This window comes from Cornus florida, unplaced genomic scaffold, assembly GCF_030987335.1.
Source record: "Cornus florida cultivar Cherokee Brave unplaced genomic scaffold, ASM3098733v1 CherokeeBrave_3.0.0_Hap2_Chr02, whole genome shotgun sequence".
In the NCBI taxonomy this organism is placed as follows: Eukaryota; Viridiplantae; Streptophyta; class Magnoliopsida; order Cornales; family Cornaceae; genus Cornus; species Cornus florida.
The window spans coordinates 55,402,158-55,419,111 of NW_026775572.1; the positions used below are offsets into that span (position 1 = coordinate 55,402,158).

General features: G+C 39.4%; 1 protein-coding gene across 1 annotated transcript; it reads right to left on the reverse strand.

Moving 5' to 3' along the window:
- Positions 1 to 15,587: 15,587 nt before the first annotated feature.
- LOC132296258 (glutathione S-transferase T2-like) lies at positions 15,588 to 16,316 on the reverse strand. Its single transcript, XM_059794470.1, has 2 exons — positions 16,092 to 16,316; positions 15,588 to 16,010 (listed from the first exon to the last, which is right to left on the reverse strand). The coding sequence occupies exons 1-2, from the start codon at positions 16,314 to 16,316 to the stop codon at positions 15,588 to 15,590; spliced, it is 648 nt and encodes a 215-aa protein (XP_059650453.1).
- Between the last annotated feature and the right edge of the window lie 638 nt (positions 16,317 to 16,954).

A 16,954-nucleotide genomic window follows, 5' to 3' on the forward strand; every position in this document is an offset into this window, starting at 1 on the left:
TGAGAACATCATGAATAATTCTGAATTATGGTCAACAAACTTCACATAATTAAGAAACATAATAGGAAAATAAAATTCAAATATTGTATCCTCAAAAACAAAAATATAAATATAAATAATACAAAATACAGATTGAAACATACCTTAAGCCAAAATAGGCCTTGAGTTATGGGCTTCAACCAAATACTGACTTTTAAAGTAGAGTTAGATAGTAAATGTTGAAAGAAAATATGGGCAGAAGAAGCAAGAGGGGTAGAAGAAGTGAGAAAGGTAGAATGAGAGAGGCAAGATTTAATCCGCCGATTATATATAAGGTTCTTCAGACACCAACAATTGAGTAGACATGAAAAAAGAAGACGTGTCGATTTGATTGATATTGTTTCGAAACAATGAAAAAAAAAAAGAATTTTTTAAATTTTTTTTCAAAGAAGAAGGGGATAAAAAAAAATAAAAAAATAAAAAAAACTGCTGAGTAAGAAGATGTGTCGGTTTGAATAATTGAAACTAATGGAAAAGAAAAATTACACGATCTTTTGAAGAACTCCTTGGTATATATAGCTGACCAAATGCCAGTGATGCAGAAGGCGAGCACCAGAACACGGCGGGCTGGAGATCACCGGAAACACCAGATTCGGCAAGCTGCATGGGTTTTCCGGCTGATATTTAAGACGAAGATGAGAGAATGTGAGATCTGAAAAGAGTATTTGTGAAGAACGAAATGACGGGACAATTCTCAACTGTCAAATGGAGTGAGACGACGAGTGCTGTTATAAAAGCGCTCAAAGCTACGTTGAATTTCCAGGCATTGGATTTTTATTGGTTAGATGATTTGTTTCTTGAGATTTGATTGGCTCCAGGCATTAGAAATATATATATATATATATATATATATATATATATATATATATATATATATATATATATATATTGTGTCGTTGCTGCTCGAAGACTGATTCTTGATTGGATCTGCTGGCGTCTTTCATCAGGCCGCCGGCCGAGCCGCGGATTGATCATTTAAAGGCTGTAACATCGCCTCACAGAGCTTAACCGGATGGTTGCTGGTGGCTACCACATGTTTGGTCTAGGGTTCTAGACTTAGATTGACTTTGTTCACTTGGTTGGGCTGGGTATGTCCGTTTGCGAATTTGACCTATTGGGCCTCCTTGTAATTACTGTTCATTTTAATATATACATTTACCTTCACAAAAACAAAAACAAAAAAAAAAAAAAAAAAAAAAAAAAAAAAAAAAAATCCCGGTAAATGAACACTTTATTTCTTTTAAAACTCTTCATTTTTCTATTATAAAAAAAAAAAAAAAAAAAAAGGGTTATTGTTTCGACACTTGTTTGGAAATAATTTGCATTATGTCCTTTGTCTTTGTTTGCAAGTATCTTTGTTTGGAAGCATATAATTTTGTGATTTAATCAAATTGATAGGATCAGTACAAATTTTTATGATTCAATAACGAAAGTAATTGTAAAAAATGAAGTAATTATCAGAGTTCTAACCATGTATTTCAATTTGCATACAAGTCTTTCTAAAGAGAATTTTTTTTCTTCACAAAGATGACAAGAGATAGAGATGGATTCATACACACATTTTATTATGTTAAGAAGTTCTCACCGAACATGTATTTTAATTTAGAAACAACTATTTATACAGTCATGACAACTCTTTGAGATAACTCTTCAAAAAAACATTACGTTAAAATAACTTCTTATATATTATATATTCTCTATCAAACACAATTAATCAATTAATAATATCAATGAACATTTATTTTATATTACATTTAATAAAACATAATATAGATTACATTAGAAAAAGTCTTGATCATTCCATTTTGTTTAAGAACATGGAGAATATTCCTCTGATGGATCCTCCTCTTCACTATCATCAGAACTTATGTGGATGACACTATTGTGCGATGTCTCGATTGCTTCTACTAACTCAGTCAACCTTTTTATTTCTTGTAAAAGAACTTTGAAACCAATATCAATTTTATGATTCAACTCGGACAATATCATTTCCCATATATAAAATGGTGGTGAAGTAGAGCTGCATGCTGTAGGATTGTCCCAAAGTAGTGGTCTTTTTTCGAACGGTACTTCTTTTGGTGTCATCTGTACTTTCTTACCATTTTTTTGAGATGCCATCTACAGTGTGAAATATTAATTTGTTAGAAACTCACAATTAAAATTATAAAAAGAAATAATGAGAGACATAAAAAGTTTTTAAAGGTGAGAATAATTGGAACCTAAATATTAAATTTATTTAAGAAATATAGTGCACTTACAATGTTGGAGAAAAAGTTTTTGCATAGAAAAACATAAGATGAAAGAGTTTTTTTCCTTAAAGAACATATCACACGACAGAGTTTTAGAAAAAACATAAACTCTTCACAATAGGCGTCTTAACTATTGATGTCTTTTAGAAATTACGTTGAAGAAAGTTAATTTTTTTTTTCAAAAGGTATATAATTAAAGTTTATTTTTTAATAAAAAAATCCAAAATATGGGTAGAAGAAGCAAGATAGTACTATTAGTGCCACAAATTTCACAAAGCTAACCACTAACAATGAATGCACATCTTACTAGTGTCAAAAATGTGCCCAACAGAAACAGTTAAAGAATTCAAGGACTACAAAACATAACGTTTTGAAATTCATTTAGTCACAGGAAAAGTAAAAAAATAAAAAAAAAAATACAATAGGGTTACGGATCCAAATCAGAATTGTTCTTTAATTCAAATTTAAACATACGTTTAAAAAAAAAAAAAAAAATTTAAAGGTTTTGAGTTATAATCTGATGTGCATGAACCAAAAGAATGAGAACATGATGAATAATTCTAAATTATGGTCAACAAACTTCACATAATTAAGAAACATAATAGGAAAATAAAAGTCAAACATTGTATCCTCAAAAACAAAAATATAAATAACATAAAATACAGATTGAAACATACCTTAAGCCAAAATAAGCTTTGAGTTATGCGCTTCAACCAAATACAGACTTTTGAAGTAGAGTTAGATAGTAAATGTTGAAAGAAGATATGAGTAGAAGAAGCAAGAGGGGTAGAAGAAGCGAGAAAGGTAGAATGAGAGAGGCAAGATCCAATTTGCCGATTCTATATAAGGTTCTTTAGACACCAACAACCGAGTAGATATGAAAGAAAAGACGTGTCGGTTTGATTGATACTGTTTCAAAACAATGGAAAAAAAAGGAATTTTTTTAATTTTTTTTCAAAGAAGAAGGGGATAAAAAATAAAAAATAAAAACTGCTGAGTAAGAAGACGTGTCGGTTTGAACAATTGAAACTAATGGAAAAGAAAAATTACACGGTCTTTTGAAGAACTCCTTGGTATATATAGCTGACCAAATGCCGGTGATGCAGAAGGCGAGCACCAGAAAACGGCGGAGTCCGGCGCTGTGAGACTCCGTCAGAGGGCTGGAGATCACCGAAAACACTAGATCCGACGAGCTGCGTGGGTTTTCCGGCGGATATTTAGGACGGAGATGAGAGAGTGTGAGATCTGAAAAGAGTATTTGTGAAGAACGAAACGACGGGACAATTCTCAACTGTCATAAAACCATTCAAAGCTACGTTTAATTCCCACGCGTCGGTTTTTATTGGTTAGATGATTTGTTTCTTGAGACTTGATTGGCTCAGGACTCTTGCTGTATATATTCATTCAAGAAGAAGAAATAAAAAAGTGTATATAAAAATTAAAATAGAGAAATAAAAAAGTGTATATAAAAATTAAAATAGAATCCACTTTTATAGGGTAAATAGATATATATATATACATGAAAAATTAGAAATTCAAAAATTCAAAATTTTACTTTGTAATCAATGTTGACTAGATATATATATATTAAAATATATGTTTATCCAACATTCTATCGACAATTCAAGCAAATGCACAATCCACCGTGACCTGTTTAGGTACAACGGAGGTGATTTAAACAAATTCCACAAACAGCCAATTAAAAATTGATGGATGAGTGCGGATTATATTCCTCTAATTTCGATATAGTGCATATAACCCCCATTATTTGTTTACCTCTCCATAAATAAAAAATGGTGTGGATTAGTGCCTTTTGGCCATCAACCTTTATTGACCGATACCAAAGTTACAAAAAGACTAAAATAACCGTTTATCTATGATTTAATGATAATAATAAAATAACATAAAATAGGAAAAGACAAAGAACTCTTTAGCAATACAACTTCGTTTCAAGTTAGAATCATTCATATATAAATATATATATATATATACACGCCTTATCAATGAAGAAGGGACCGACCCATCTAGAAAAGACACCCAAATCAAGGGGTCTTTCTTGCAACTGTTTGTTCGGTCTAGGGGTGCCAGAGCTGATGGTGATAGTTGGCATCACCGCCCTTGTTTTCGGCCCTAAGAAGTTACCCGAAGTCAGCCGCAGCATTGGCAAGACTATCAAGAGCTTCCAAGAGCTCTCTCTTCACATTTCAATTATTGTTCTTAATTAAATATTATGTATCTTTCAATTATGGGGTTTTGATTTGTGGACTTTTGGAGCTTATTTTGCTGATTGATTTTAGGTTATATGTATATACAATGCCACACAAAAAACTGAGCAAGAACACTACTTTAGCCCACCACTAGATAAATCACCATAATCTCGTTAGAGAGGACGAAGGTTGCGCCCTGCGACCATCAAAACTATCTAGCTTCTGATTCCCTCAATTTGACGTAATCCCCATTCCTATCTCCCATCACCAACCTCGACTCCCACACCATAACGTCGTGCTCGTCAATTGTCATTCACGCCGAAGGTCGTCGTCGCTCAATCAAAACTAAGAACTATTGGCATTGGGATCAATGATCGCAATTCTCTTGAGATTCGAGATGACAAGATTTCTGTGGGAGGAAGGAGGAAGAGAAATGAAAGACTAAGGCCATCTGCACTAGCCTCTCCGGATTTTGGCTCTCTAAAAAAGTCACATCAGCTTTTCCAAGAGCTACATCAGCAATTCCAAGGGCCACGTCAACAGTTTTCGCTCTCCAGAAACATGCACTCCATCAGGCTCTCCGAATTTTCGCTCTCCAAAAAAAATAATAATAAAAAATTAAAATTAATTTTTTTTTTTAAACTTTTCCTAAACGGCTATATTTGCTCAATGATAATATTTTTTTATTGAACAATATTTTTTTAAATTATTAAAAAAACTGCGATTGATATTAGAACTTGAAACAATACATTATCCATGATGGATTAAAAAAAAAAAAAAAAACAAATTAAACAAAACAAAAAAAATAACTTTGAGGATACCAAAGGCGGCATGGGCCAGATCTAACCCACATGATGAAGAATGGCCCAGGCAAATGGCCAAGGCCCAAATCAAGCTGTCGTGAGGCAAGCCCAATGCCGAAGAGTAAAGCTGAAGGCCTGAAAGACGAATGGATCCATGGATACAAAAGCCTTGATGATGAGCCCAATAGAGGAAGTTAATTAGGGATCTTCTAGAACATTGTAAACAATCTATAAATAGGTGAAAAATGAAGGAAAAAAGGGAGAAATATTTGAAGTGTAATGAAACTCTATCAATATAGGGAAAGAAAATGTCTTGCATCTTCAATGGTGCCGTCTGTGGGAATCGATGAGAATTCATTGATGTTTCACTCCGATTGATTTGATCTAGTAGTGTAGCGTGTGAAGACGAAGCCTGATCGTCAAAGGCAGAATCAAGGTTGATAAAATCGTGATCGGAGAAGTTGGCGTTCGATCTACGCAGTTCTGATTTGTGCTTGTTTTGGAGAATTGTGCGGTCAAAAGTTGCTGAGATTATTGAATTTGGCAGATTCGTCGCCGGAGCAACTCAGATCTGGTTAATCGCGATCGAAATACAGCTGAGCTAGAATCCAGATCTAGAGCGTCTGCATTAGCAAAGCTCAAATCTGATCAGAAATTCACGGTTAATGACTTTGCTACGATCCGGAATGATGATCGGAGGAGAGAGTTCGAATCCAGTGGAGAATGGCCAGCAGATGAAGCTTGATGAACTGATGAACATGATCGAGGCTCTGAGAAAAGAAAATGCAGAGTTGAGAGCTGGAATGGAATGCCAAGAGGTTCCGGTTGCGCCGTGACCGCCTCCGGTGGGTGAGAGAGGCGTGCGACCTGATGAAGCACATCAAGGCGAGCAAGAAAGAAATAACCACGTCAATCTCCACCGCGAGGAGGTTAGGATGGAGAATTTACCGCTAAACATTCGTCGAGCTGAGATCAAGAAGGATCTGTGCATCTCGATCCACATCGTGAGCATATCCGGCGGGAAGAAAATATAGCTTTCAATCCGTATCTAGAGAGGCATAATCGCGAACATGATATGGAGTTTGATTGTCACAAGATTAACTCAAAGAGTTCACTGAGGAAAGGTCATTCGATCCACCTTATCGGCCTTCAATGGCTACATATGATTATAGGAGTTCGAAAAGAAGATCTTCAGATCAAAGAGTCGTCACGAGGTTTGAAAGAGAGAATGAGGCCCTCCATTCGGCAGTACGGACAGTTGATTCACCATTTACTGATGAGATCCTGAATGCTCCAAGCCCGAGGAAGTTTTCCATGCCTGCTTTCATTTTGTTCGATGAAACGACCGATCCGATTGATCATGTGTATCGCATTCAGTTGAAGATGGCACTGAACACGGAGAATAATCCTTTGATGTGCAAATGTTTTCCTACAAGCTTAGCTGGACCAGCGCTCAACTGGTTCAAGAACCTACCGAGGGGCTCAGTGGACAATTTTCGTAGTTTGTGTGATCGGTTTATAAGCCAGTACTATGGAAATAAGCACTCGGCAAAAGATATCTCTAGCCTGTTCACCATGAAGCAGCATGATGATGAGCGTCTCCAAGCCTTCCTTACCAGGTTCAACTTAACCAAGAGCATGGCGATAGAGTGTCATCCCTCCACGGCAGTTCAAGCATTCAAGTTAGCGATGACCCGAGGGACACCGTTCCATACAAGTTTGGTGGTAAACACGCCGAAGACAATGGACGAGCTGAATGAGAGCTTATGGTTTCGTGCGTTTGGAAGAAGAAGAAGCAGCTAATGTTAGGAAGACATCTATCATCTCCACAGAAGAGAAGTCCAAAGCCAAGATACGGTAGAAACAAGCTCCGCCGCAACGTCAGACCTCTTGGAAGGCAGAAAAAAGACCAAGTGAGGATGATTTGATTACTCCACTCAAAGTTACGTTGGCAAAGCTATTCCAAGAAAACAAAGATAAGTTTCGTCCTCCTTTGCCCATTAGACAACCTCTTGAATAGAGGGATCAATCTAAACATTGTGTTTTTTATAGTGACTTTGGTCATCAGACTAATGAATGCAGGAACCTGAGGAGGCAAGTGGAAATGCTGATCGCCCGGGGAGAGTTTGCAGGATATGTTCAAGGGCCAGGAGCAGAATCGACCAGCTGAGCAGGTCAAGAGAAACCAAAAGCCGAACCACCATAACACTCAACCTGTCCGGATTATAAATGCAATTCATGGCCGACCTAAACAGACCGAAGAATCCAAGGAAGTATTTCGAACACATCTCTGCCAGGCACAAATGAAGAAACGAATAGGCAGTGTCAACACTCTGCACCAATAAAGCTTTACAACGCCGATAAGGTTTGATAAAACAGACCTGATACGAGTTCAGATTCCTTTAAAGGACCCCTTGGTTGTCAGTTTGACGGTGGCTGAGTGTTTAGTACGAAGAATGCTAATCGATCCGGGGAGTAGTGCAAATATCATGCCAATGGTCACTTTTGATCGCCTAGAAATCAATCCAAAAGAGTTGAAGTCTACTGGAAACCCACTGTTGGGGTTTAATGGCAAACGGGTAGAACCGATCGGCATAGTGGAGTTGATGGTCCATGCAGCTGAAAGGAACCTTGTTGAAAGTTTCGTGGTGGTGGAAATCCATCCCTCCTATAATCTGTTGATGGGGAGAGGGTGGATCTATAGGGTACAGGGAGTCCCATCGACCCTACATCAGGTGATGCGATGCATAAGTCCAGACGAAAGTAAGGTGATAGATATCCATGGAGATCAGGTCACAGCAAAAGAATGTTACTTGGTGACTCTGAAAGCTGCAGGGAAGGGAAAAGCTCCTACCCGATCTGCTGATGAGCAATAGCAATTACAGAAGCCTCCCCTTAGCATGAACGGAAAGGAAGAGCTTCCGGTGCTGATCAAGGAACCACTGGTTGAAGTTCAAATTGATCATTTAAGCCCAGATCGAACCACTAAGGTAGGTTCAGGGCTTGCCGAGGAAGAAAAACGTCAATTGGTTGATTTCCTCTCCCAAAACGCCGATATATTCGCTTGGAGCCATCTCGACATGCCAGGGATTGACCTATCAGTCTCTCACCATTCTCTTAATGTAGATCCGAACGTCAAGCCAATGAGGCAAAAGCAGAGAAGGTTCGCCCCAGAGCGCAACTAGATCATTGTAGACGAAGTTAATCAATTGCTGAAGGTTGGGTTCATTAGAGAAGTACAGTACCCAGACTGGTTGTCAAATGTGGTTGTAATACAAAAGAATGATGGAAAATGGAGAGTTTGCATTGATTTCACTAATTTGAACAAAGCCTGCCCGAATGATAGTTTTCCACTTCCAAAGATTGATCAATTGGTGGATGCAACAACCGGATATGAGTGATTGACCTTTCTAGATGCATATTCAGGCTACAATTAAATCCCAATGGACCCAAGTGATGAGGAAAAGACCTCTTTTGTCACCAATCGAAGGATCTATTTCTACAAGGTTATGCCGTTTGGATTGAAGAATGCCGGAGCCACGTACCAGAGGTTGGTTAGCAAGATTTTTAAGGATCAAATAGGCAGGACAGTAGAGGTTTACATCGACGACATGGTGGTTAAAAGTAGACAGAAGGCCCATCATTTACAACATTTACAGGAGGTGTTCGGCGTGCTAAGAAAGTATGGAATGAGGCTGAATCCAACTAAATGCTCGTTTGGCGTGGGATCCAGGCAATTCCTTGACCACGTGGTCAACAAAAGAGGAATTGAGGTTAGTCCAGCCCAAGCGGAAGCCTTGCTAAAAAATGTTAAACCAAGTACTATTAAAGAGGTCCAAGCTCTCACCGGACGCATAGCGGTACTGAGTCGATTCATTTCTAAGTTATCCGACCGATGCAAACCATTCTTCGATACAATCAGGGGTTATAGAAAACAGTCCTGGGGGGATGAGCAAAGGCAAGCGTTGATCAAGCTGAAAGAATATATGCGGAACCCACCAGTCTTGAACGCCCCAACGCCAGGCAAAAAGCTTTTCCTGTACCTTAAAGTTTCTAGCATTATGACCAATGGTGTACTGATACGATGTGCCGAGGGTAAGCAATTTCCTGTTTTCTATGTAAGCAAAACATTGACTGAGCCAAAGAGAAGGTATTCGAAGGCCGAATGAGTAATCTTATCTTTGGTAAATGCAAAAAGGAAGCTCAGGCATTACTTTAAGTCTCATTCTATAGTCGTCCTGACCACATTTCCTATAAGGGTGATCCTGCATAAGCCCGATCTGTCCGGACGAATGACGAAGTGGGCAATAAAGCTTAGTTCTTTCGACATAACTTATGAACCCCGAACGGCAATTAAAGGGCAAGCTGTGGCTGATTTCTTACTAGAATGTGATGTAGATGAGCCAGATGAATGCCTTGAAGAATCTTCATGGAAGCTCTTCGCTAATGGCTCCTCAAATCAGATGGGGGCAGGAATCGGGGTCGAGTTACAAACACCAGAAAGCACTAAGTTGAGCCAAGCGATCAGGCTTGAGTTCAGAGCAACCAACAATGAAGTAGAGTATGAAGCGTTACTGGCTAGCTTAAGGTTGGCCAATGAGCTAAAGGTCAAAAGTTTAGTTGCCTCAGTGATTCGCAGTTAATAATTCGGCAAGTGACTGGAGAGTATGGAACAAAAGATGAGATAATAGAGGCATACCGTTTTGCCATTATGCAAGAAATTAGAAGCTTCAATCAGATCAGGTTCATTCAATTGCCGAGGGAGCATAATGAAGATGCCGATCGGTTGGCTTGTAGTGCGTCAAATTCAGGTGAAACATTGGCAAGGATAATTCCAATCGGGGTGCTATGCTAGCGACCTATCCTTGAGGAACTATCCAGTTCGGATCCCTAGTAGGTGAATGTTATACCATATCAACCGAGTTGGATAGATCCAATTTTTACGTATATACGGGATGGTGTTTTGCCCGAACAGAGGGATAAAGCAAGAAGGATCAGATCGAATGTCGCAAAGTATGCCATAGTGCACAACCAACTTTACAGGAGGTCTTATTTAGGACCATACTTAAAATGTGTAACCCCTGCAGGAGCTCAGCAGATACTGTGGACTATCCTTGAAGGGGTTTGTGGCAATCATTCAGGGGGAAGGTCTCTAGCGCATAAAGCGATGACACAGGGGTACTTTTGGCCGAACATGTCATGAGACTCAGAGGAATTTTCGAGAAGGTGCAATAAGTGTCAAAAGTTTGTACCATTGATCCACCAACCACCAGAAGATTTGCACGTAATAGCCAAACCATGGCTTTTCGCACAATGGGGGATGGATGTGGTTGGCCCGTTACCGACCGCCAGATCGCAAAATAAGTACGTTCTACTTGCAACAGACTACTTTACCAAATGAGTGGAGGCAGAACAGTACCCCAATATGACTCAGACCCATGTGAGACGCTTTATTTGGAATAGTATCATTTGTCGATTTGGTGTGCCGAGGGCGATCGTCATGGATAATGGGACTAACCTTGATAGCAAGCAGGTGAAGGAGTTACTGGACGAATATGGAATTAATCAAAAGTTAGCAGCGGTCAGCCACCCACAGGCGAATGGTCAGGCTGAAATCACAAACAGAACGATCTTTGCTTGTATAAAGAAGAAGCTTGAAGAAGAGAAAGGAAAGTGGTTGGATGAACTCCCGAACGTCCTATGGGCGTATAGAACGACTCCAAGGCGACCGACCAGAGAAAGCCCATTCGCCATGGCATATAGTACTGAGGCAGTAATACCGATAGAGCACCAAGTTCCTACTATTCAGAGTTTAGCGTGGAATCAGTAGCAGAATGATCATATGCTGAAATTCAACCTCAACTTGCTTAAAGAGAATAGGAATGCTACAGCAATAATGCTCGCATCATATCAACAAATGCTCATGAAAAGTCACAACAGAAAGGTGAAGCATAGGGGTTTTGCGCTTGGTGATTTGGTTCTGAAAAGAAAAGTTAGTATCATTAAGAAAATGGTGTCGCCATGGGAAGGTCCGTATAGAGTTGCAGAGGTTATCGGAAAGGGGGCATATGTCTTAGAGACCATGGCTAGAAGGCTGGTAAACAAGCCTTGGAACGCCACTTCTTTAAAAAGGTATTATCAATAAAAATTGAGTTTCAATTTAACCAATGTCTACCTTCAATTGTATACTTGCAAGAGAGCAAAACTTTGAAAGATTTATAAAAAAGTATCATCTTCTTCTAACAAGATGACTAAGTATGAGCAAAGCCAAGTGGCAAGTGGCATTCTAGCCGAGCGCCAGGCACTTAAGTAAAGTAAGTGGCAACTGGCACCATGAGCCGAACACCAAACACTTGCTAAAAAATAATGAAAAGCCAAGTGGCAAGTGGAGTTCAAGCTGAACGCCAGGCACTTAAGCAAAGTAAGTGGCAACTGGCACCACGAGCCGAACGCCAAACACTTGCTAAAAAATAATGAAAAGCCAAGTGGAAAATGGCATTCAAGTCGAGCGCCAGGCACTTAAGCAAAGTAAGTGGCAACTGGCACCACGAGCCGAACGTCAAACACTTGCTAAAAAATAATGAAAAGCCAAGTGGCAAGTGGCGTTCAAGCTAAGCGTCAGGCACTTAAGCAAAGTAAGTGGCAACCGGCACCATGAGCCGAACGCCAAACACTTGCTGAAAAATAATGAAAAGCCAAGTGGCGAGTGGCGTTCAAGTCGAACGCCAGGCACTTAAGCAAAGTAAGTGGCAACTGGCACCACGAGCCGAATGCCAAACACTTGCTGAAAAATAATGAAGAGCCAAGTGGCAAGTGGTGTTCAAGCCGAACGCCAGGCGCTTACAAAAAGCAATGAAAAAGACAAGTGGTTGGTGTTACTAGCCGAAGGCCACACACTTGTGTTAATATATATATATATATATATATATATATATATATATAAGTACTACCAAGTGATGCAGAGATTCAGATCAGATGTAGTAAAAAATTATCCTTTCATTCATTATAAGTTAAAAAATTACAAAGAGATACTTAAGATGGGTACAATCAAGTTCCGTCTGTCTCTTTGTTCACCTGCTCACCTTCAGCAGCCTCCCCAGAACGGTTAGCATTCCCCTCCCCATCATTGGTCACGGCATCCCTCTGAGGGGAGAAGTCAAGCTGAATCACAGCTTTATTCTGCTGAATTCCATCTTCAGTGGTAGTTATAAGGGGAACTACAATAAAGAGAGGAGGTATGTCTAAAGGCTGAGCAGGAGGAGGAATAGGGATTACTCCAGATGAGGCAATCCCATCATATTCTTCAAAAATGTGTTCGGCAGGAGTGGGGTCTGGATCAGCATAGACTCCTGGAGGATCAATTCCCAGCTCCTTGTAAACATCATCTGGGCCTGTGCTTGAGATTTTCTGACCCTCAGCTGGAAGGCGATCGTTGAAACCTTCTCGGTATCCTTCGGCATACCTGAGGGCCCCAGTACAGGAGAAACGATTGTGCAAAGCCATCATCCCTCCATTGACCCTACCGATGACACCGAGCAGGGCATTACGCTCATCTAGAGCCCTCTTTTCAAAGGCTATACGCTCTACTTGTTCATCATAAAGCAGACGCTGAAGATTGTCTCTTTCGGCCTTGAGGGTTTCGCGTTTGGTCTGCCAGATGCTCTTTTTGATCTAAAGGGCGTCTCTTTCATCTTGAAGGGAGTCTTTTTCCTTTTTCAGACCATCCATTTCCTTCTCAACCTTGTCCAGCTGCACCATGAGTTCAGCATTTTTGGTGCTAATGATCTTGTTCTCTTTGTGACCCACTTCAACGTCTTTGGCGAAATTTCGTACCTTAACATTAGCAGCCTCGACCTACTTCTGCATTGCCATCATACCAAACAAAGTCTGTAAAATAATACATGAGTACTAATTAAGCAGAACGCATGTCTAGAAGAATTATAATATAAAGGCATCTCAAATGCAATAAATAGGAGGGTAGGGAATTACCTCCATGGCTGCAAGGGGAAAACGGCTAAAGACTTCCTTCTAAGACAGAGATTTGGTGACCTCAATGTCTTTAGGAGACCACATGTTCTTGTAATAGGCCATGGTTGTTGGGCCTTCCTTGAACATGGTTTCGCTCGGCTTCACTACCGAGCCGTCAACTCGGAGGCCTAGCCGGAGGAGGGATAGGCAAACCTAGCCCGGAGGTCCGAATCCTCCTTGTTAAGGGAATATTGTCAGGGCTGTCTTCGCTCTCAGGCTGAGGCCTTTTTTCCCGTTCTTTATCCTGAACAGATGCAATGGGGGCAATGGTATTCTGAGCTTGAGGGGTGGGATTCTGGTTGACAGGTAGAGCGGTGACGATCGGGCAAACAGTCACCACGTTTGGGGTAGTACTGGATGTGGTGGCAGATGAAGATGCCGAAGCTGGAGAAGAAGAAACCGCGGGAACAGCATTGACCCTGGGAGGATCCTTCCTCCTACTAAAGGATGGAATCCGAAGCTGGCTCATTGTGATGCCGGGGAGAGATATATCACTTAAATTCTCGAATGTGAGGAGTTCCGAACAGGAAGGGATGTCGTTCAAAACGTAGTCCTTCAGGTAATTGGTCCTATCCCTGTAAATGTTATAACTAAGTTCGTTATCCTGCGGGATACCCAAAGAATTACAAAGAAACGAACAGAATCGAGGAATGTAAGTTTCACAAAGGCAGTCTGTCTTATGAGTTTTGAATTTCTTATACAAAGACATAAAACATTCACCAAAGGCGGTCGGGATAGGATAGTCCTTGGCAGCCGGAGCAAACCAAGCACCCCGAACACCAACAATACCCTTTTTCCAACCCTTTTCAGAATTAAACTTGTCTGTACTGATGGATTTCTTTTCAAGAGGGTAAAGATGGTAATATGCATCCTCCAGCCTGATTTTGCTGACCTTGTAATAGAGGAGAAGATCAATCAAGTCAAGATCTAGGCCTTTGTCACGATTCAAAAGCAACAGAATGGACAGAACCCTAAAAAAATTGGGGTTAACTTGGAGAGGAGAAAGTTTCAACCTATTGAACACATAGCAGAAGAATGGGTGAAGAGTGAATCTAATAATGTTGAGGTGATGAAGGGAAAACAAGACTTCGCCGGGAAGAAGACCGGCACCAGTTCTGATATTAACGCCTTTGAGACATTCTCTAAGGTGAATATCGGAGAAGTGATGGAGCTTTATACACAGAATATCCAGATCTATAGGCATGATGCTGACGATTATGATCTTTGGGGAAAATATGCAAATACTTTAAGAAGAAGAAGAAATAGAACTAACCTTAAAAAGATGAAGATCAGCAAGGGATGTTGCAAAAGAATTGAGAGAGAAGAATCTTTCACTGGATTCGCTGGAGAATATTTGGCTTGACTAGAAAAATCTGAGTTACCTTGAGAGAACAAACTGAAATCGATTAACAGTGATTAGTGGGGGGTACGACAAGGGAAGATGAGGATATGAAGGAGTGGTATATAAAGGGTAAGTGGTGCCGCTAACTGAGATGTCAGGGAGTTAAGAAGATTCAAATTTCAAAGACATTAATTCCGAGGCCGACCGCTCAATGCCCCACGTGATTGTCTCGAGCCGTCAAATCATCATTAGCCGTCAAGTTATCATTAGGTCTATTGATAATCACACCCTAATTAATAAGGGAGTGATTATGGGGGCAGATGAGGATACCAAAGGCGATATGGGCCGGATCTAACCCACATGATGAAAAACGGCCCAGGCAAATGGCCTGGGCCAAATCAAGTTGTCATGAGGCAAGCCCAATGCCGAAGAGTAAAGCTGAAGGCCTGAAAGACGAATGGATCCATGGATACAAAAGCCTTGATGATGAGCCCAATGGAGGAAGTCAATTAGGGATCTTCTAGAACATTGTAAACAATCTATAAATAGGTGAAAAATGAAGGAAAAGAGGGAGAAATATTTGAAGTGTAATGAAACTCTATCAATATAGAGAGAAAATGTCTTGCATCTTCAAACTTAAACAATACAATATCGTAAATTGGAATAAGAAAATAAATAGACCAAGGATTACAAAATCCTATGGGAACTTTGGGGCCATCCGTGAATTCAAAGATGCCAATATCTCATTTTGCCGTGCAATAATCCAAGCTTTCCCTGCTTCTGTTGGTACCGAATTTGGATCTGTTAACATGAGTTTCTTCTCTTCAAGTCTATGTTTCGCTTTAATCTCTAACTGTCTTGTCTTCTCTTTCTCCATTTTTCTTACCTCTCGTGCCACTTGGGCATCCTGCATTTTCTCCTAACGACTCTCAAAACGGGTGGTGATATTATTAAATTTCGAAACGAATGAAGTTTGCAATTCATTCGCTGAATTAATTTTTGCTCGACGTTGTTTCGCCGCTTTTCTTCCTACTGGTCTTTGTTGTTGATATTCTTCCACACCAGGTGAATCATTTTCCCCTATGTGTGGTGATTCTTTAGTTGAAGCTCCATCTGTCGTGGTTGCATGACTTGACGGAGTAGATGGTAATGAGTGCCCAGACTCATTAATGTCAAAGTCAAATCCACTCCTCTTCTTTGGCTCTTTTTTCTTTTTTCCTTTTCCTACTTGTTTGGCACAATGTGAATTCCATTTATTGTTATGCTTCAAGATCTCCCAGCAACTTTCTAACTTAAATTCACCACCTGTTTGGCTACGAAACAGGTCTTTAGCTGTTATCATCTATACGAAAAAAATAACTAAAAATTAAAAGCTGACTATTTAAAATATTTACAAGTTATATTTAAACAATAAATAACTCACCATATCATCATTGCTGAAGCCGCTGGGACGATTCATTTCTATAGTAGTCATGCAGCCAGAAAATTTGCTAATTTTTGGTTGCATCACCGACCAACAATTCATCAAACCAACATAATTTCGCTCAGTTGGAACACCAATATGTTGTTTATATTGTTCTAAAATTCGCTCCCATAACTTCTTCTTATTTTGGTCTGCCCCCGTAATCGCATCAAAGGTAATGGACATCCACGCCCAACATAAAGCCTCATCTTCAGCCCTGGTCCAATTAGTAGGTCGGATAACCGGTTGTTTTGGCAGGGGTCTTGAGTTACTTGATTGTAGAATACTAGTACCACAATCATGATGAGAAGTTAAAGATGGATGATAAGAAGGTTAGGATGGTTGATGAGAAGGAAATTGAGAATCTCCTCCATAAAAATTGATATTCTCTTCGGCAAATGGCAAAAACTCATCGTTTGACGGGTTGAATTGGGTGTTGTAATAATATGGTTATCAAGGATCCATGGAATCAAAATGATTTTGAAAATAATAGACAAGATTGAGAAAATAGAAGAAGAAGTAAGTTGAATGGTAGATAAATAGAGATGTGATGAGTGATGCTAGGAGTTGGAGTATTTATAGAGATTTTAAAAATTTTTAATTTAATTTTTTTTTTTTTGAATAAAGTTAAAAAAATTGAATTTTTAAACTTTTTTTTAAAATTATAGCCGTTAAGGCACTGTTTGGTACTGTAGAAACAGTGCCTTAATGGCTAAATACACTATTTGGCCTACACATTTAAAATTTAAAGCAAAAAAATTAAAAAAAAAAAAAAAAAAAAAAAAAAAAAAAGGTAAAATTTGAATTTTTAAACTTTTTTTTAA

Excerpts from the sequence above, each read along its gene's own strand:
- LOC132296258 (XM_059794470.1), bottom strand. The coding sequence starts at position 16,316 with ATGTCCATTACCTTTGATGCGATTACGGGGGCAGACCAAAATAAGAAG. Across the intron at positions 16,011-16,091 it reads GCTTCAGCAATGATGATATG|ATGATAACAGCTAAAGACCT; the intron begins GTGAGTTATTTA and ends TTTTTCGTATAG.